Here is a 21,124-nt window from a genome sequence, read left to right on the forward strand (position 1 = left end):
CTTGTCTGTGTCTTCTGCAGGAGGTCTTATGGAGGGTGAGCTGTATTCTGCTCTTAAAGAGGAAGAGGCTTCTGAAGCTGTTTCCAGTACAAATTTCAGTGGTGAAATGCACTTCTATGAGCTTGTGGAAGACACTAAGGATGGCATCTGGCTGGTGCAGGTACTGGAATGTTTTTGATAATTCTTGGATAGGTGGCTAGAAATTCATCAGTGGAGGTATCTTCTCTTCTAACAATATTTCTGCAAACTTTGAAATGGTGTGAATAGTTTGTAAGTTCAATATTGTTTCCTACCATGTAGACAGATGGACTCAGGGCCAGTGGGTTATGCCAGCAGATGAAGATGGAGCAAACTGATGTCACAGTGTATATATTCCTGCAGTGACTTCAGCCTGCCAGTATTCTCTGTCTCCAGCAGATGGTGGACGTGCATCTCCCTACTGGGGATTGCTTCAGATTTTAGAAAGAGAATTTTAAAAAGAAAAGAAAAGCTCCGCTCTCCTACGATGATACCAAATGGTCCCTCCCCCAGTTGAGAATTCCTGAGGTGATTTCCTTAGTCCTTCAGATGTGTACCTTGGTCCAATAACTGGTTTTTCAGCTGGCATGGACTTAGCTGATTGTACAGCTTAAAGACAGCGGGTGCAGGAAGCCGAGCATGGCGGTGACAGTAGATGCCTTCTCTCTGCAGCCAGAGACAGTCTCTGTACTCAGCCAGGTTAGGGCTGAGCTCAGGTAAGTTAAAAAAAACAAAACAAAAAACAAAATAGTCAGAGACGGTGCTCGGTGTGCCGTTCCGAAGTTCATTTCTGCTCCCGTTGGGGTTAAGAGATCTGGGCAGCCTGGCGGGTTGGGTAGCCTGAGTGGACTAAGTCCCGCTGTTAGGCTTTTTCCTGTGCGCCGCATAGTAGGCCACGGCAAAGTTTTCGTGTGCTTTTCTGCGTATTTGGATGCTCTGTACAAAACCATAGCTGTGCCCTGTGCATCCAAATTGTGCGCCCAGTTGTGCGGTGTCAGTTTGCTTAGTTTTGCGGTGCCTAACATTTTGTAATTACATTTTTCAGTGCATATCAGCTGGACGCACATCATCAGTCGCCTGTTAAGCATACTGACGAACTAATGGCGCCGGTGAGCAAGAAACCTAAATGCCTTTCTCTCTGTGTTGCCTGTCATTTTCGGGCATCTCATCCTGGAGTGCTCTCTAACATGTGTCAGCGCTGCTTAGAGGCTCAGAGAGAATTATATTCCTCTTATTTTTCTAAGCCTGGTTCTTCCCACTGGTCCCGAGTCCATCTGTCTACACTAAGGAAAACAAAATAATCAAGTAACTAGTAATTTCTCCTTACTTGCTATTCAGGCAAATAAAACCAGCAGGGAAGTAACTTTTTGTTGGTTAATGTCCCAGCAGAAGAGTAAGATCCTGAATTAAAGCAGATGATCCATAGAGGCATTAATAGCTAGCAAATGCCAATCTCATGTATCCTTACAGCTTTGAAGAAGCATATTGGTTAAAAATCCCATAAATATGGGCTTGACAAGTTCAAGTAAATGTGCATTTCCATTGTCACTCCTTCATTCTCTGTGTTTTTTGCTAGTCATATTTCAACCAGGTTTGAACTCCTGGTTCTCACCTTATAAGTGTATCTCTGGGGCAACTTTCTCTCCTTCTCCAGTCCTTACCTTTTATTCTCCTCTTCTAGTGCACCTCCCCACAGCTCTCTCTGCCTCTTCCTTCCCCATGGGGCCCTACATAGGGCAGATGCCTCCCCTGAATACATGATTTGACCCTAAAAGATTTCTACTGCCTACTCCGCAACCTCACTCTTGCTTCTATGCCAAGGTCCGTGACACTCCTGTTATCACCTGGGCTTGGGCCACAGTCTGTTGTCTCTCCCCACTACTAGGCTTGCCAGTAAATGCATTTTTGAAACCCCCGCTGATATAAGTCCATTCTCACTGAGCAGTCACAAAGTGTGTAGGAACAGAGATTTTAACCGTCTAAGGGCCTTATTCAAGAGAGGATTTCCTATGCCTACTGAAAAAATCTTTATTGAAGACCCTAACAGGCTAATTTTAAAATGAGCGCACTTGTGTATCAGCACACAAGTGGAGATATGCTAGAATTTTAAATCATGCGGGCACTTGCGTGCATATGATTTAAAATATACCTATTTGCATGTAAGTATGCTTCTAACTTTAAAAGGTAACGCAAATAAACCTATTTTGCATATCTTCCATAGGGCTTTACATGTACCCCCCTCTCTCTTTGGTTTTTTCTCTGAAAATCTTTATAACTTTTCTTTTTTTTCAGAAAGTCACCTCACATTTTTCAGTGCTACTCCAAAAAAAAAAAAAAAAAGTAAAGGAAAACTTTACTCAGTGTCTGGAAGGAAGGAGGCCACAGTGAGTGGTTCAAAGACTTCATTTGCAGTAGGACAATGTCCATAATTGTGCTACAGATGCCTAAGGTGATACAATTGCGGGTGAATGTCCCTGCGTACTGGAAAATGGAGTAACTACATAAGTTTCTCAGAAGCCACAGTTTGTCCTCTTCCCAAAGTACAGTCTAGTCTGCCTTCCCAGGAATGGAGTTGAGCAGGAACTCTTCCAAAATTTCTCCCTCATTAGCAAAACAGGCCAGATCCTTTGGGTCAAGTACTCAGCAGCTACATGCATTGAAGAAAAAAATGCATCACTGTGCAGAAGTGCTGGAGCAACTGGCACTGAAGAAGCACAGAGTCTTGGGTGCATTGATACTGTCAGCTCACTGTGCATTACCGCTGTCAGCGCACAAAGCCAAGGTGCCATCAACACACAGTGCATAAGTGCCATCAAAAGCACACGATTCTGGTGCAGTTGAAGTCCTGTATACCTCCTCAACACATTGATCCTGTACAACTTTGATGAATGAAGCAGTTTCATCAGTGCATCATACTGCAGAGTTTCCCACACAGCTGCATGTGAGCTTATAAAGAGTGTTAACAGGGGCAGACGGGCAAAAGAATGCCCTATCTCCATCAGTTACCAGGGCATTTACACCAGCAAAGTTATGGAGCAGAGGCTATGCCTGTAGACCCCAGATCCCATTTGCTTGTCTGGGTCACCTTACAGCTAATCGGCCTCCAATCCAAATTTTGCAGAGTATAGATGATGATCAGGATATCATACTAAAGTCAGATGAGGACGAGCCATCACCCATGCCAGGACAAGAAGATAAGAACATGCCATACTGGGTCAGACCAAGGGTCCATCAAGCCCAGCATCCTGTTTCCAACAGTGGCCAATCCAGGCCATATGAACCTGGCAAGTACCCAAAAACCAAGTCTATTCCACACTACTGTTGCTAGTAATAGCAGTGGCTATTTTCTGAGTCAACTTAATTAATAGCAGGTAATGGACTTCTCCTCCAAGAACTTATCCAATCCTTTTTTAAACCCAGCTACAATAACTGCACTAATCACATCCTCTGGCAACAAATTCCAGAGTTTGTGCTTTGAGTGAAAAAGAACTTTCTCCTATTAGTTTTAAATGTGCCACATGCTAACTTCATGGAGTGCCCCCTAGTCTTTCTATTATCCGAAAGAGTAAATAACTGATTCACATTAACCCATTCTATACCTCTCATGATTTTAAACACCTCTATCATATCCCCCCTCAGCCGTCTCTTCTCCAAGCTGAAAAGTCCTAACCTCTTTAGTCTTGCCTCATAGGGGAGCTGTTCCATTCCCTTTATCATTTTGGTTGCCCTTCTCTGTATCTTCTCCATTGCAACTATATCTTTTTTGAGATGCAGCGACCAGAATTGTACACAGTATTCAAGGTGCGGACTCACCATGGAGCGATACAGAGGCATTATGACATTTTCCATTTTATTCACCATTCCCTTTCTAATAATTCCCAACATTCTGTTTGCTTTTTTGACTGCCGCAGCACACTGAACCGATGATTTCAATGTATTATCCACTATGACGCCTAGATCTCTTTCTTGGGTGGTAATTCCTAATATGGAACCTAACATTGTGTAACTATAGCATGGGTTATTTTTCCCTATATGTATCACCTTGCACTTATCCACATTAAATTTCATCTGCCATTTGGATGCCCAACTTTCCAGTCTCAGAAGGTCTTCCTGCAATTTATCACAATCTGCTTGTGATTTAACTACTCTGAATAATTTTGTATCATCTGCAAATTTGATTACCTCACTTGTTGTATTTCTTTCAAGATCATTTATAAATATATTGAAAAGTACAGGTCCAAATACAGATCCCTGAGGCACTCCACTGCCCACTCCCTTCCACTGAGAAAATTGTCCATTTAATCCTACTCTCAGTTTCCTGTCTTTTAGCCAGTTTGTAATCCACGAAAGGACATCGCCACCCACCCATGACGTTTTACTTTTCCTAGAAGCCTTCCATGAGGAACTTTGTCAAATGCCTTCTGAAAATCCAGATATACTACATCTACCGGTTCACCTTTATCTACATGTTTATTAACTCCTTCAAAAAAGTGAAGCAGATTTGTGAGGCAAGACTTGCCTTCGGTAAAGCCATGCTGACGTTGTTCCATTAAACCATGTCTTTCTATATGTTCTGTGATTTTGATATTTAGAACACTTTCCACTATTTATCCTGGCACTGAAGTCAGGCTAACTGGTCTGTAATTTCCTGGATCGCCCCTGGAGCCCTTTTTAAATATTGGGGTTACATGAGCCACCCTCCAGTCTTCAGGTAGAATGAATGATTTTAATGATAGGTTACAAATTTTTACTAAAGGTCTGAAATTTCATTTTTTAGTTTCTTCAGAACCCCTGGGTGTATACCATCCGGTCCAGGTGATTTACTACTCTTCAGTTTGTCAATCAGGCCTACCACATCTTCTAGGTTCACTGTGATTTGGTTCAGGGTCCATCAGCCCCTTGACCAAGTAGTGGAGTTGAAGAATTTCTTTACCTCTTTGGTGGCTAAGGATAAGGAGGATACCTTCCAACCTCTCCTTTCCAGAATATCAGATTTAATCCCACAAGGTGTCCTGTTTTGCCAGTATGTACCGATACGCCAACAGAACCCCTGCGAGGTGGTTCTAGCTTATGGCATTCCCTTACAGTGGAGTTCAGCCAGTCAGAGCATGTCCACCAGAAATATAGCCCTCTGAGGTGACCAAGGACTCTCCTTAATCATCTTCATCATTGGATCCTGGGTTAGTGTTCCTTCATGTCCAGGATTTGAAGAAGGCTTGATGGGGATTCCCTGTGACTCTCTCCCCCCCCCCCGAGCCTTCAGAAGACTTGTTTTCACTGGAAGACATTTCCTGTGTCAAATTTCTGGACAAGTTGGGGAGAGCGTTCAGAGTTAACATGCATAAAGACAAAAATCCACATACTAAAGTCTTTAGTCTCCTATAAATTCTGGACACACTGGCGGGACCAGTGGCTATCCTGGGCCATGATATCCTGCAAGAATTGCAAACAAGAAAATCCCATTTCCTGTACACCAGTTGCAAGGAAACTAGACCTCAAATATAGGGTATAAAAATGCCCAGGATTTGGGATAGTGCGATTACCCCATCAATTAGTTGTAGATCCAGCTCTAAAAAGAGTAATGAAGATGGCAATATATGCAAATACTCTGCCAGGGAAGGATCCCAGGTTATTGAACAATTTTGGTAAAAAGGTGTTTCAGCACTTAATGCACAAATCTCAGCTCACCAATTTTACATGGTTCAATACTTACACAATTGTATATGAAGTTAAAGCCTTTCTTTCCACCTGGTGAAGATGGAAGAGCATGCCCTCAACCACTCTTAAATGCGAAAGAGTGCATGTTCTGTCTTATCCGATCCATCTACATCAATACCATGGCAAGCACCTCAACAGCTTCCATCGGAGCTCACCGCATGGCTTAGTTAAGATCCAGTAATCTCTGCAATGACGTCCATGAAAGGTTGGCGGACAACCCCTGTCTGAGTGTTGATCTCTTTGGAGACACGTTCAGAGAAACAGTTTCTCAAATAAAAGAACAGCATGTGGTGGTCCAGTCCCTTTCTATGGGAAAGAAGCAACAGTCTTTTGCAAGGCACCATTACTATGCTTTTAAAAGACCATATTTCATGCTTCAGCGGAATTCCAAGATGATGGCATACTGAAGGTTGTCTCCAGCTCGCCTCCCTTTCTCCTTACCTATTGGTGAAGTATACGGGGTCGACCATGAGTTTTCCCCTCTGTCTTGGTGAGCCCCTTCACTTCTGGTCCCATAGACCTATTTATTGTCAAGCTGGAGACCCAAGATGGTGACCTTGGGAAGCAGCAGCTGAACCATGATGTTGAGGCCGGCCGACCTACAGCTGTCCTTGGTTACGCCGCAGTAGTTATCAGGAGAGGCCCCACATGGGGCTGTAGCTACACTATTGCGAATGGATGATGTCACTGGCTTGGGTGCAACTGGAGGGAGCAAGTTGGCAGCCACGCATTTACAATCCTTACCCCCCTCATTGTCCCAGGATGGTGGTCCTGCCGGAATCGCGGCGTCTTTACAAGTCCAGGAATCGGAGCATCTTTTGGAGGAAGTGGTAAGCAGCTAGAGGGTTGAGGACTTCAATCGAGGTATGCAAAATATTTCCTTGACCAAAACTCTTATTTTGCCTCATCCCCAACAATTTAATTTGGAGTATCTTTGAGAAGCCCTGGCTACAATGGGGAAATCTTTCTATGCAAATTTCTCAAGTTTCTTCTAAAATTGATTCTACTATGGCTTTAGTAGCAGAGCTTAAATTGGTTAAATCATGTCTGGAGAAAGTGGAAAACAGTTTTGGAGGGCAAATAGATCTAACTAGTTCTTTGATTAAGGATAATATGGGCATTTCTAGAAAAACTGAATTCTTGGAGAGCTTCTCAAAGCATTGTAATCTGCACCTTATACATTTTCCAAAACTTTTCTATTTCACCATTGGTATTCTTTAAAAGATTTCTTAAGGAATGGTTTATTTCGGATCAGAATATTGCTCCTAACGTCAGGATGTACAATATCTGCAAATGAAAAGAGAAGGGATCAGAGTCAATCCTTGATCCCTGGTCATTAGATTGATTTCCTGAAATGGAAGAATATTCTGTTTCCTCTGCTACTTTGTTGGTTTCTTTAGCCTTGGACTCAGAGAATAGTTATATTTTTTCTCAGAATTAAAAATGTTTCCTTTTGAATTGTAATGTGAGAATGTTCCTGTTGTTTTCAGGAGCACTCAAGAGATGTAAGCAGTTCTTGCTGATGAGTGCTGCTGTTTGCAGTTGGGGGGCTATATTTTTTCCTTAGCTATCCTTGCCAAGTGCATTGTTAAATTTCAGTCTGCTAAGTATATTTTCTTTGACTGCCCTCAGCTCACTGCTTTTCTCAATGCAAAGAAAGATCAAAAACCCCCACTAACAGAATCATCTACTGTAGAATTAGCATAATACTGCCCTTATATATATTTATCCTGATAAAGGAACCTTCATTTGCTGCTTTTTCCTTTTCTTTTTTTTTCTTTTTGGTTAGCATTGAATATTGGAATTTTGGATGTAGGAGACTTGAGTTAGTGTTATGTTTGTATTTTCCTATTAGGATGCTTCTTGTTTTCTTATGTATATTGTGGCTATATTGCTTTCAAGCTTTGCTTGATACTGTATTGTAAATTTATAAATAATAAAAATAAAAAGACCATATTTCCAGAGACGCCCCTTCCAGCAATTCCAACGATACTGGGTACTGCTTCTACTTTCGCTGCAGCAACAACTTCCAACTCGTACTTGACAGCATGTACACTGTCAAACAAAAAGCAATGCAGCAAGTCCAGCCAAAGCCTGGACCAAGTTTTTGACCATCTTTGCAACCCAGCAACCATCCTGCTCAGAAGGGAGGAGAATCCAGCACTACCCGGAGGAGTGGCACAAGATCACCAAAAATCACTGGATTCTCTATGAAGTCTAGCTACCACTTGTGTTTTTCTTGGCTTCCTATACCTCATTGCTCCGCCTTCAGTCCGAAAGCATTGAGTGTGATGCAATGCTACCTGAGGTGGAGTTGCTCCTTAAACAGCGGGTGATAGTTTAAAGGATTTTAAGGGTATACTGTAGCCTGTGGGTTTCCTCTTCATTCTTCCTTTTGGGAGGGATAGCACTACTGAAGATTACCACTTATTTACCTTCATATACGATCGATAAGCCTAGGAAAGGACAACTGTTTATCTCAGAATCAGTCCTTTATTTTCAGATATGTCAGACCTACTACTCAGAATAATACACACAACTTATGCCTCTTTGTAAGAAACTTATACTACGATCCTTAACACATCATATACTTATAATGATTATAGCTTAGGATGATATGTGAGCTCAGAGCAATACATGTCAGAATTATTTTTACTTGCTTAGGAGGTTATTAATAAACTTGGTTAACTATCCCCATAACTTTAGAAGTTTAACATCACCATCAGCCTCACTATGGGAGATGTCTGTGTCACGGATTCATGAGAGAGACAGGAGTTCATGGAGACACGCGTCCAGAGTTCCATCGCCTGCTGTACTAAGAGGGGCTTGTCTGATCCCTGGAAGAAGAAAAGGACAAATTCGACTCAGGCTGCTAGACAGCAGGCAGGAGCCTCCTTTGTGCCGTGACCTCCAGTATACTGAAGCTTATCTGCTGGTCTGTAGGGAGGGCAGAGAGCGATGGCTTGGGTGTCATCTTCTGGTGGTATTAATGAACTTTTTTCATCGCCACCCTCTTGATCCCTCCTCCCATGCTGTTTTTAAAAGCCAAGATATGCATTTTGAATAGTTCATGAATAGTAAAACCAAAATAGAAATGGGGTCTCTTCTTGAGTTCAGACTGTTGGACCCACTCTGGAGAGTCATCCATCCTGCGTGTGATCCCGGCGCATGATCCATTCTTGTGACATCTTCACCAGGGAGCTGACCTGGTTGTGTGACAGTTGACCTGCGAGCTGACCTGTCTGATAAGACCGTCTTTCAGGATTGGCATGTCCTGTTGCTAGACAGAACTGGTCTGTGCTGTAGGTCTTATGACTGTCCTCACTCACTCACACCTGTATTGTCTTAGGCTAGTTCTGTTTATGGAAAAATGTTTTTATTCCCTCAGAGAGACCTAGTTACAGTATGTGCTGGCAGACCAGATAACTCAGACACGCATTGGTATTCTGGCCAACGTTCATGCTCTCTGTATTTCTGCTGAAAAACAGGTCAAGTGCCCATTTTGTGAATTCAGAATTCATATTTTGCTGCATATAGCAGTCAAACTTTAGATATCCTCCTACAATAGAACCAGTTCCTTCTCATCACCGTGGCAAAGGGTTCTGCTCCCACTACTTCATTATCCCCAAGAAATCTGGAGGACTGAGGCTTAATCTGGATTTAAGAAGCTTGAACAAGCATATACTTCAGGAGAAATTTAAAATTAATTTCTTTCACACAATCCTCCCCTTTATCCAGAAGGGAATTGGATGTGTGCTATGGATCTAAAGGATGCTTACAGCCATGTTCCCATACATCCCTCCCATTGGCATTTATGGTGGACTCTTCCCACTGTCAGCACAAAGTGCTCCCCTTTGGCCTCTCACCAGCACCAAGGGTCTTCACCAAGTACATGATTGTAGTAGCAGTGGGCATCTTATGTGGACTGAGTATATTTTGAATGGAGTATCCAATATGTAAGAATATCAGGTGTAGATATCTTACAGTAGATTTCTAGATTTAATCAATAATCTTACGATGAATCTATTAGTTTTAGGGAGCAGTTACAGACACTTTTCTGAGGTAGTAAGCTAATTGTATTATAGTAGCATAAGGTATACAAGGTTTAATACACAATTATTTATTTTGTTTTCTTTGGTTTGTTTTACAGTTTCATAGTGCATGTGCTATCATGAAAGGTAATCAGAATTTATAGGTGTTATCTCTAAGCCCAACTTTGCCCTTAGTAATTACACAATTGCCAAACTAATTAACCCAGCTAAAAGGTAATTAAACCAGTGTTCTCACCCTTATCTGATCTAGGTCACTCCTGGAGAAGTCAGGAAGCTGTTTCAACACCATGGGTGAAATCCAGTGAAACCTATATGGTGGCTGACAGAACCCAAAGGTCTAACGGATGTCTTTGTGAGATAGGATGGCAAAATAAGATAAAGATGTTCCAGCTTTGATTCTTTCAAGGGATAATTTGCCAAATTTCTCAGAGTCTGCTGCTGAGAATGAAACTCAGTCTTACTTGCAGGTTTACTGCAGTAAAATTCTGTCAGCAAAGTTCTCTTAGCAGAGCTCTTGGGAGCTCTGTGGGGAAAAACCTTAACACAGGTTTTTTTGGATAATTCAGAGTCCTTTTCTCTGATCCAAATCTCATTGCATATTCAGTTAAGAACATAAGAAATTGCCATACTGGGTCAGACCAAGGGTCTATCAAGCCCAGCATCCTGTTTCCAACAGTGGCCAATCCAGGCCATAAGAACCTGGCAAGTACCCAAAAGCTAAGCCTATTCCATGCTACTGTTGCTAGTAATAGCAGTGGCTATTTTCTAAGTCAACTTAATTAATAGCAGGTAATGGACTTCTCCTCCAAGAACTTATCCAATCCTTTTTTAAACACAGCTACACTAGCTGCACTAACTACATCCTCTGGCAACAAATTCTAGAGTTTAATTGTGCGTTGAGTGAAAAAGAACTTTCTCCACTTAGTTTTAAATGTGCCACATGCTAACTTCATGGAGTGCCCCCTAGTCTTTCTATTATCCGAAAGAGTAAATAACTGATTCTTATTAACCCGTTCTAGACTTCTCATGATTTTAAACACCTCTATCATATCCGCCTTCAGCCGTCTCTTCTCCAGGCTGAAAAGTCCTAACCTCTTTAGTCTTTCCTCATAGGGGAGCTGTTCCATTCCCTTTATCATTTTGGTTGCCCTTCTCTGTTCCATAGGATCCAATGTTGATCTTGATTGGATATTACCACCTCCTATAGACACAGGATTGGTGGAGTGCAAATGATGTAGTCTGAGTCCAGATGCATTTGAATATTCCCATTGCATGATAATGAAGTTCTTTAGAGTCCATCACTAGAGCAATATTCATTTCAGAGTTGGGCTCATGGCTGGATACAAAGTTTTTACTAAGGACATGTGTTCACAGTTGTCTAAAGTTTTTTTTTTTTCACAGTGTGAAGTGCTGACAGAGTCTGATGTGGAGGAACAATCGCATCTTCTTCTCTTCTGTGTGAATAGCAGTCTCATATGGAGTTGACAAAATCAACACATGGCTAGAAGGCTGCCATCTTTGTTTGCTTAGGCTTTCACCTTGGTTTAGTGTGCATAGTAGCAGACCTCAATTCATTGTTTAGGGTCACTAGTGTTTCTCCTACAGGACAACTGGCTTGTAATGGCAAATAACAGTGAAGCTGTACTTAGATGCCCCTGCAAAAATTAATTCAACTGCTACAGTCACTAGGGGTCTTGGTGAATTTTGAGAAATCAAGTTTAATCTCCACCTAGAAAATCAAATTCCATTGGAATGTGGATTGATTCTCTACAGGAGAGAGCTTTCCTTCCATCAGATAGGACGAATATTGTCATATTGGGCAAATACTTGTATACAAACTGTTGAATGCAGATCAGTCAATAGCAGGATAAGTTCTAGTTGATCTGGGCCACATGAGCCTGTGATTCATGTAGTTTCACTAACTTGCCTTCACATATGGCTCCTGCAGTGGGGGTCTCTGTTCCCAATGAGACCAATTCACTCAACCCCTGATAACCAAAGTGCGCATTTCACAGCAAATGAAATAGTCTACGCTAGTGGCTAAATCCCTACATCCTTCAAAGGGACACATCATTACGTTGGTGACGGTTGCCTCCACAAAAGATTGGGGTGCCAAAATGGGATGCTTTCAAACTCAAGGAATATGGTCATTCATAGACTATTTCAAATCAACCTCCTATATTTGAGAGCGATAAGAGATGTTTTGATAACATTCACTCGCTTCCTCCAGGGGACGTGCATTCTTATTCAAACTGACAGTCAAGTAGCCATGATCTTATTTATTTCATTTATATTCTGCATTTCCATTTTAGCAATGTGGATTACAAGGGGGCACATGCAAGAGGACACAAGATCATGGATTATTTGCCAAGAAGTGATAAAGATATGGGAATGAGCATGCAATTGTCAAGCTGTCCTGCAAGCAACTTACCGTATTTTTCGCTCCATAAGACGCACCTGACCATAAGACGCACCTAGGATTCAGAGGGGGAAAATTAAAAAAAAAAAAAATTGTGCTAAACCGGCTCTGCGTCTGGGCGTCTTATGGAGCAAATTAGGGGAGTGCATAGCTTTTTTTTTTTCTCCCCATTTTGTTTTCGGGTCTGGGGAGGGCCATTTCGGTCCACTCCCCAGATCAGAAAACGTTTCTTTCTCTGGGAACCCCTCCCCCCCCCAAACCCCCCCCCCATCCCAACCCTTTAAATTAACAACCCCCACCTCCTGACCCCCCCAAGACCTGCCGACTTAATTTACTGCAACCCCCCACCCTCCTGACCCCCCCAAGACCTGCCGACTTAATTTACTGCAACCCCCCACCCTCCTGACCCCCCAAAGACCTGCCGACTTAATTTACTGCAACCCCCCCACCCTCCTGACCCCCCCCAAGACCTGCCAAACGTCCCTGGTGGTCCAGCGGGGGTCCAGGAGCGGTCCGGGAACGATCTCCTCGGCTTCGGCCGTCGGCTGCCAGTAATCAAAATGGCGCCGACGGCCCTTTGCCCTCACTATGTCACTGGGACCGACCGCTGCTATTGGTCGGTCTCAGTGACATAGTGAGGGCAAAGAGCCGTCGGCGCCATTTTGTTTACTGGCAGCCGACGGCCGAAGCCGAGGAGATCGTTCCCGGACCGCTCCTGGACCCCCGCTGGACCACCAGGGATGTTTGGCAGGTCTTGGGGGAGTCAGGGGGGGGGTTGTTAGATTTTTGTTTGTTTTTTTTTTATATTCGCTCCATAAGACGCACATACATTTTCCCCCCACTTTTGGGGGAAAAAAAGTGCGTCTTATGGAGCGAAAAATACGGTACTTTCCAGGGATCTCCAACATGTTAGCAGAGCACCTCAGCAGCATTTTTCGACCACAGAAATAGGCTGTGCAACAGCCGACAGACTATTTAGTCTATGGAGGCTTCCAGCAATTGACCTATTTGTGTCAGAGGAAAACAGAAAACTGGAAATGTTTTGCTCCATTCTTCCCAACAAGCTCAGTTCACCTCAGGATGCTTTTCTGCTCGATTGGAATGCAGATCTCATGCATGCTTTTCCACCAATTCCACTGATAGCCAGAACAGCGTAAAAGTGCTCAAAGATTGGGCCCATCTGATCCTCATAGCTCCAGCATGGCCCAGACAAATTTAGTTTGCATATCTAGTAGAGCTGTCAAGCAGTTCTCTGATCTCTTTCAGGTCAAATCCATCCTTGTTAACTCAAGAAGAAGGAAGTCTATTTCATTTGAACCTCCCCTCCTTCAACTTGATGGTTTGGATGTTGAGCACCCGGTGATCACCAAATTCCTTATTTAAGGAATTTGAGGGCATAATAGTGTCTGCCAGAAAGCCTTCAACCAGAAGAGCCTACAGTTTTAAATGGAAAAGGTTCTTCACATGGTGTCAGTGCAATACCTTGGATCCATTCAGATGCAAACCCAAAGAACTACTGAGCTACTTTCTCTATTTCTGCTTCAGGACTTAGCACCGCATCAGAAAACGTATATCTCGGTGCCATTGCAGGTTACCAAACTCAAACTGAGAGTAAGCCAATCTTCAGTTATCCATTAGTTTCAAAGTTCATGAAAGGTTTATGGCATACTAAATCTCCAGTTGCAAAACCACCTGTTCCATGGGACCTAAACATGGTCCTAGCACAAATGATGAAGCTACCATTTGAACCACTGGAGTCTGCGTCTCTCAAGTTTCTAACATGGAAAGTAGTTTTCCTTGTAGCAGTAATGTCAGCCAGAAAAGTTTCAGCGTTTCATATTAATCAAACCTTTGTGTTACCTTTGTTTCTCAAGTCCACACACACATGGTAAGAAAGTCCTTTGTACCCTAGACTATAAAAGACCTTGGTTTACTACAAAAGGAGAACTCAAGCACATCATCAGGCTTTGTGAGTATTTGTGGCCTAACATACATTGTCCAACTGTTTAGTAGATTGCATCGTACACTGCAACATGTAGCAGGTCTACAAATTGGACACCATCAAGGCTCATCAAGTTAGAACTATGGTTGCATCAATGGCTCATCTGTGAGCTGTACCTCTTGAAGACATCTGCAGAGCTGCAATATAGTCATCAGTACCCGCTTTTGCATCTCATTGCTGTCTGAGCAATTTTTCAGTGTGACAGTAAATTCGGGCAAGCAGTTGTGCATAGCCTGTTTACCCAGAAGTCTACTCTCCATGGTTAGGTCCAGATTGCTTACTCAATGTTCTGGTGCAACTCTCAACTTGGGACTCCTCACATGTCGTGGCTACTTTAGCCCTGCTTGTTGATGGAGAAAGCTAGTTTGCTTACCATAAACGGCAGACAGCAGGATGAATTAGCCATGCTAAATACCTGCCCGCCTCCCTGGAGAGTTGACTACCTAGCTAGAATTAGCTTTAAAATCTATTCAGGGGGCTCAATAGGCAATGCCCACAGAGGAATTCCTGCACTTACTCAGTAGAGCAAAAGCTCTACTAGCTGAAAGAGAGGTCTGTTTAGTACTTCCGGATGACATCACCCTTATGTCATGGATAATTCATCCTACTGTCTATATTCCTGGGGGAATTCAGCGCACAAAAACTTTATATTGGTTAAAATAAAACAACATACATGACAGTCTTGAAATAATTATTTAAAAATGTAATACAGAAAAAAGTTGTTACTTAAAGATGCAGAGTTTTAAATATTTTGAGCAGAATTTCCCTAGAAGGTCACTGTAAGAGTCTCTCTCCACCTGCCACTATCTCTCTCCTCCCCCTCTAGGCTCAATCCCTTCCACTCTTATCTCCACTCCCAGAGTTTGACCTCTCTCTCAGTACAGCCCCTCACACAGGCTCCTTTTTAGTGCACATACCCCCTCATACAGGCGCGCTCTCTCACACACACACTCCCCTTCTCTCTCATACACAGCCTCATACAGGCTCCCTCTCTCTCTCTCTCTCGCATAAACATCCCCCTCTCATACAGACTTCCTCTCTCTTGCACACACCCCCACACAGGCTCCCTCTCTCACAAACAAGCACCCTCATATACACACAATCCCTTTTTCAGACATACTAGCTCCCAGTCTCACACACACATACATACTCCTTCACAATCTCCTCACATAGGCTCCTTCTCGCTGGCACCCACACCTACACACACTCACACATACTCTCTCTTACCGCCCCCCCCAGGGCTCGCAGTCTTAGACGCACACACACACTCGCTGTCACGGAGGCCTGCTGCTTCTTCACCGCGAGCAGGACAGCCTCCACTCGCAGCATGGTGGGACCTGTTCCAACTTCGCCACGAGCGGAGGCCATCCCGCTCATGGTGAAAATGAAACAAGCCCAGGCGGTATGCGAGCGGAGGCCGTCCCGCTCGCGGCATGCCGGGGCCTACCAAATTATGTGCAGGAGAGGAATTCTGCATTTCGTAGAGGCGCAGAATTCCCACAGGACTATGTCTACAGTGAACATTATTCACAGTAAGCAGACTTGCTTTATACAAAATTAGTTTTGTAAAGCATAACCCTAATACACAGTTTGAAATGCACTCAGTTTTACAGCTGTTCAAAAATGGACTTCTTGCAGCATGTGGAAAATGCTTTTTCCATGCAGGCCTTCCATTGGGCAGAACCACCTGACTGAAGCAGACTTTTTTGTTGGTGGCATGCATGAAAAAATTAATAAAAACAAAAGGATACACCCCAAGCCCAGGATATTATGATGGTTCAATTGTTAAACTAGGTAAAGTGCTGAAAGCATTGGACTGGTGTTATCTCTTTTTTATTTATTTATTTACAAGCCGTTAAGCCCGTAACAACGGGCTACATTAAAACTTTTTTTCGTTTGGTTTTCAGAAAAGGCACTCTTCTACATTTCTTCTCCCTCACTCCCCTTCTCCTCTCCCATTCACCTCCGGTCACTCATCCTCCTCCCCCTCGGTCATTCACCCCCCCTTCCTCCACTCACCTCCCTTCCCTCCCCTGCCCCCTCTCAAACTCCCTTCCCTCAATCTTATTCACCCTCTTTCTCCCACTGCCTCCCTCCCCTCTCACTGAAACCCCCTTCCCTCACTCTCACCTTCCCCCCCCCCCCATTCTCACTCTCATTACGTCCACTCCTCAGTCACTCCCCACCCTCTCTCAATCCCATCCCTCACTCGCATTCCCTCCCGTCCCCTCTGTCACTACGCTATGTGACTCACTCCTACGTCGGTCAGAGCTCTCGACGTTCCTCCTGTCCTAACTCCCTCCTCCTCCCCCCCCATACTTTCCCTTTCCCTGCCATCCCCTCTCATCTCCCCTTTCTTTCCCCTCTCACCTCATCCACAACTCCTTCCCTCTCCCTCAGCCCTCCTCCACCTCCTCTTTTTCTGTTCTCCACAACTTTACCCTTCCCACTTACTCACTCACATCCTCTTCCCTTTTCCTTCTATCCCCCCTTTCCTTCCTCTCTCACCTCATCCAGACCCCTTCCCTCTCCCGATGTTTTCGCACCAATGGTGGCAGCAGCTCGTATCCCTCATTGTTGCTGCAAGACATCAGCCACTCGCCCGCCACCCCAAGGTCCCGTTAAGCACGGCCGCTGGACGGCACAGACAAGGAGATGGGAGGTCTCCAGGGTTCTCTCTCTCACACGCGTGCCTCACCACCGGGCTCGTTGCTGGCCCTCCCGACGCTCGGTGGTGAGGCGTGCGTGAGAGACCCCCGGAGACCTCCCATCTCTGTGTCTGTGCCACCGCTGCTCCTCCCTGCCGCTTCCAAGGCATTTCCTCCCAGCATGAGACAGAGACCCCCGGAGACCTTCTGTGACTGTGCCGCCATCTCTGCTGCTCCTCCCCTTCCGCTTCCAAGGCAGCCCTCCGCTGCTCCATTTCCTCCCAGCGCCATGTTGCTCTCCTCTGACCGACATGCTCTCGCACATGCGTGGTAGAGCTGCTCTCTACTGCGCATTTGCGGGCCGTCGGTCAGAGCCCATTTATATGGTAGATTTGTATTTATAGGCCACTAATACCAAAGTCCATGGTGGCTTAGGATTGAAACATACATAAAATCACAGATTAAAAACCACTGATCATAGACAAACTAGGGAAAAAAATGTTTTTCTATGACTGAAAAAGTTGTCCACCTCTTCACTTTTTTATTTAATATCTCAAAGGAATTAAGTGTTTGAAGTTTTTAAAAGCTTTTCCTTTTAGGCTTCCAACATTTTTCCTGCCTTTATTGATTTGGGTAAATAAGAGCATCGCTGTGCTATTTGTCACTGAAAGTCTGTACGAATACCATCTTGATATTTTTCACGATGGTGATGTGCTTATAATGAAAGATGCACACACTTTATCCCAAGCAATATAAAAATGCAAGACAAGGGGATTTAAGAGTAAGACCACATAGGTAAACAAATCCAGTACAGAGACAATTTAATATTTTTAATTCTAAAGATACTGCTGTTAATTTAAATTCTATTTATTCATGTATTCATTTTATTTACTGCCTTTCCCTTAATGTTCAAGCCTGGGTACAACAAATGATAAAAATCAGCAAAACATAGTAAAATACAATAAAAACAAAAAGAGAAAACATAAAAGTAAAATGGCACACTTTGTAAACACAAATGCTGTTTAAGATTTTGTTTTAAACATTTAAATGTTTATGAACATATGATTAATTTCTCTTCCCTAAATTCCTTCCAAAAGTATTAAAATCATACTCTCTTATTTCTCTATTCTCTTTGGTCCTTCGTATCCACTGCACTCACACATTTTTATGTGCCCTACCCAGCCCTACCCAGCCCAGGTATTGTGGCAGTAGTCCTATGGCCTTGAGCCGTAAACTGCAGATTCCTTCAGAATCTGGTGCACAGGCATCCTGAGCCTGGTTTATAGTTGTCACTGTTGTATGATAGATGAGACTTCCTGTGGATAACTCTGATCACTACCTCCAATACCATTCCTGGTTTCTGTTGACCCAAGAAAGTGTAGCTGGGCCCTGGAAATGGAATGGTATTTCTCTCACAGCAGCACTGGGGCTTTGGGCCACCTGGTCTCCTAATACTTCTGTCTTCTGAAGATGCTCAGTCAGTACTCACTGGCATAAACACTACTGTAACATTGCTTGATATATGTTGAATTTTGAATTTGCCTGCATGTTCAGCTTTCACAGAAGAGTAGTGGTATTCTGAGTCAGCACTGAACAGGTAATTATAGAAATGGAGGTAGTGGCAGAAATAAATGGGCTTCTAGTTTAATCTTAGGAGAGACATAGTTTTCAGGAAAATGTTTTCTGGAAGCAGTGCTGGTTCAGTGCAAATGAGCAGCTGTTGAAACACTAAATATTGGCAAATATATGAAAGCTTCTTTAAGAAATGCATCCTTTTACTGCCATCGCCCACGATTTTTAGAGAGCAAAGATCCAAGGCAGCCTCTTTCGTTATTAGATCCAAGAGTGTTCATTTATTTATTTATTTATTAGCTTTTATATATCGACATTCGTGGGTACATCATGCCGGTTTACAATATAACTGAAGGAGGAAATTACAAAAAACCAGGGTGGGGGGAGAGTTATGTTAGTTACTTTGTCTAATGAGTTGCATACTAGAAAGGTTATGCTAATTTTTCTGCTTTTGCACATTTTCAAGGTAAAGTTTATGTAAATTTAATGGTGCCATTCATTGTTCAATTTTGTTTTGTAGGAATTCCAAGACTGTTTCTTTGTAGAAATAATTGTGTTCTCATTTCCAGCATCTTCACACCTAATTAAGCCCTTCATGCTGAATGGGTAATTTGTGGAAATATTGTGGCTATAAAATGCAAACACTCTGTACAGCACCTGAAAAGTGCTGAGTAGCAATGAAATCTGGACAAAAATTATTCTCTATGGAAAGCAAATCACTGAGAAGGAAAGATGTCTCTATTCTTAAAATTAAGTATAATTACATGAATGTGGGATTTCTTATTTGTTTTATGTACTAGCAGCTATTTTGCTGAATACATTGCTGCCTTATTTTTACAATAGGTGATAGCCAATGATAGAAGCCCTCTGGTGGATAAAGTTCATTGGGAGAAAATGGTGAAAAAAGTATCAAGATTTGGTATACGAACCGGCATTTTCAACTGCTCCAATGACCCAAGGTAAAGAGTTCTCAAAACTGATTTTCAATATCATTTTCATATTTATTTTTGCTGTGCGGCATATAGCAAGGGTCCTGATTAACTCCGTGGACGAAGGATATTCATAAAATATACCCATTTATACTACATACAATTACCAAAATTTTTTTTTTCTTGCTGTTGTCAATTGACCCATTGTGGGCAAGCATTTTTCTTGTCTAAGCAAAGAGTTTTTCTCATTTTGAGGGTGTGACTTAGTGGATAGCACTCCTAACTGGGGCAGAAGATTTGGATGAATTTTAGTCATGGTTATGCCATGCACTCTCTTTGTATAAAGAGAGTCACTTCATCTTCCTTAGTCTTCTCTATTGACACATGCAAGAGGAGGAAGACATGAAGGACAAAGACATTTAAGACCAGGACCTTGCCTTCTTTCTGCAAGAGTGGCCTTAGACAGGACATGTGCTCTAGTGAGCATTGTTTGTGTCCCTTTTCAGTGCCCCTCACCATTATGAAAAAGTTGGAAGAGTGCATTAATCATGGAGCTGCCAAGTTCCTTCCACAGCCAATAATCCAAAAGATTATGGAAGGTAGCAGACAGCCGATAGTCTTTCTGTTGGTAGAAGGTGCGTGCCGGGCACAGAATCTTAGGCCCATACCAAACTGTGAGAAACAGGAAGGTGAAACCAAGGTATTGAGCAGGAGGCAGTAATTTGAAGCTTGTGCAAAGAAGTAATAAGCTCAGTGCATACATTTGATTAAGAGAATGTATCTATGTGTGTGTGTTCTCCAGTGTGGCTTTTAGAGAAGTAAAGATTATCAGGACTTGTGCAAAAATTTGCTGACTTTTATGGGGACTTAAATGGCCTTTTGGATGCCAAATATACTGAAAACTTGGATGGTGAGGGGTGTTTGTGCAAAAGATGAGACATAATAGCAAATGAGAGCAGAACTTTGAAGCATGTTTTTATGAGGGACTGCATGAAGGTTTGGTGTGTTTTAGTGCATCTATAAACATGAAAATAAATGTGTTGGGATTCTAAACTGAGAGAGCAACTTTTGATAGTCATGTATCAATTAAAGTTGTGGCACTCCAGCAAATAAGTGCACCCAGAAACATAGCTGTTCCCCAGGCAGCAGAAATAAATACTTAAAAGATATTTTAGGTACTCAAAGTATAACAAACATTTATTCAAAACCCATATCTTGAAACCATCTTCAGATTCTAGGACAGAGGTGCTCAAACCAGTCTTACGAGCCCCTCAAGCCAGTCGGGTTTTCAGGATACCCCTAATGAATATGCTTGTGATTAAACCGAGGTGATGTTATTAATGTGCTGCGGTATATAAAAAATCACTAAATAAATAAATTTGCATGCACTACTTCCTGTGTATGCAAATATTCCTCATACATATTCATTAGGGATATCTTGAAAACCCGACTGGCTGGGGAGACCTATAGGATTGGTTTGAGCACCCCATTCTAGGATGTGGATTTTGTTTTTGACGTGGTTGTTTTCTCCTGCATCTTTCGGGCTTTCAGGGCTGGGGTTAGTGCTGGGATTTGGCACTATAAGCTTTTATTCACTACTGCTTTGGATATGTTTCCCTTATTTTTTTTTATCCCTTTCCAACTTAATGTTAGTCCACTTATTGCATCGATGGTCCTCAGCTGGATGCCATGCACCAGGGCTGATGCTGAAACCATAGATCCTAAATCTGACCACTAGGTGTCGCCAATGCTTGATGACTGACTGA

General features: G+C 42.9%; 1 protein-coding gene across 4 annotated transcripts in view; it reads left to right on the top strand.

The window, feature by feature from the left end:
* Window positions 1-21,124, top strand: part of RNF103 (ring finger protein 103) — a 144,118-nt gene that overhangs the window by 8,598 nt on the left and 114,396 nt on the right. Inside the window, exons 2-3 of one of the 4 annotated variants that reach the window (XM_029592951.1) lie at window positions 21-160; window positions 18,999-19,178. In XM_029592951.1, coding sequence (XP_029448811.1) covers window positions 21-160; window positions 18,999-19,013 — 155 coding nt within the window. In that variant the 3' untranslated portion in view covers window positions 19,014-19,178. Of the gene's footprint in view, window positions 1-20; window positions 161-16,626; window positions 19,180-19,272; window positions 19,389-21,124 lie in introns of those variants that run through there. The other 3 variants (XM_029592924.1, XM_029592930.1, XM_029592959.1) reach the window with 3 other exon arrangements.

This window comes from Rhinatrema bivittatum, chromosome 1 (genome assembly GCF_901001135.1).
Source record: "Rhinatrema bivittatum chromosome 1, aRhiBiv1.1, whole genome shotgun sequence".
In the NCBI taxonomy this organism is placed as follows: domain Eukaryota; kingdom Metazoa; phylum Chordata; class Amphibia; order Gymnophiona; family Rhinatrematidae; genus Rhinatrema; species Rhinatrema bivittatum.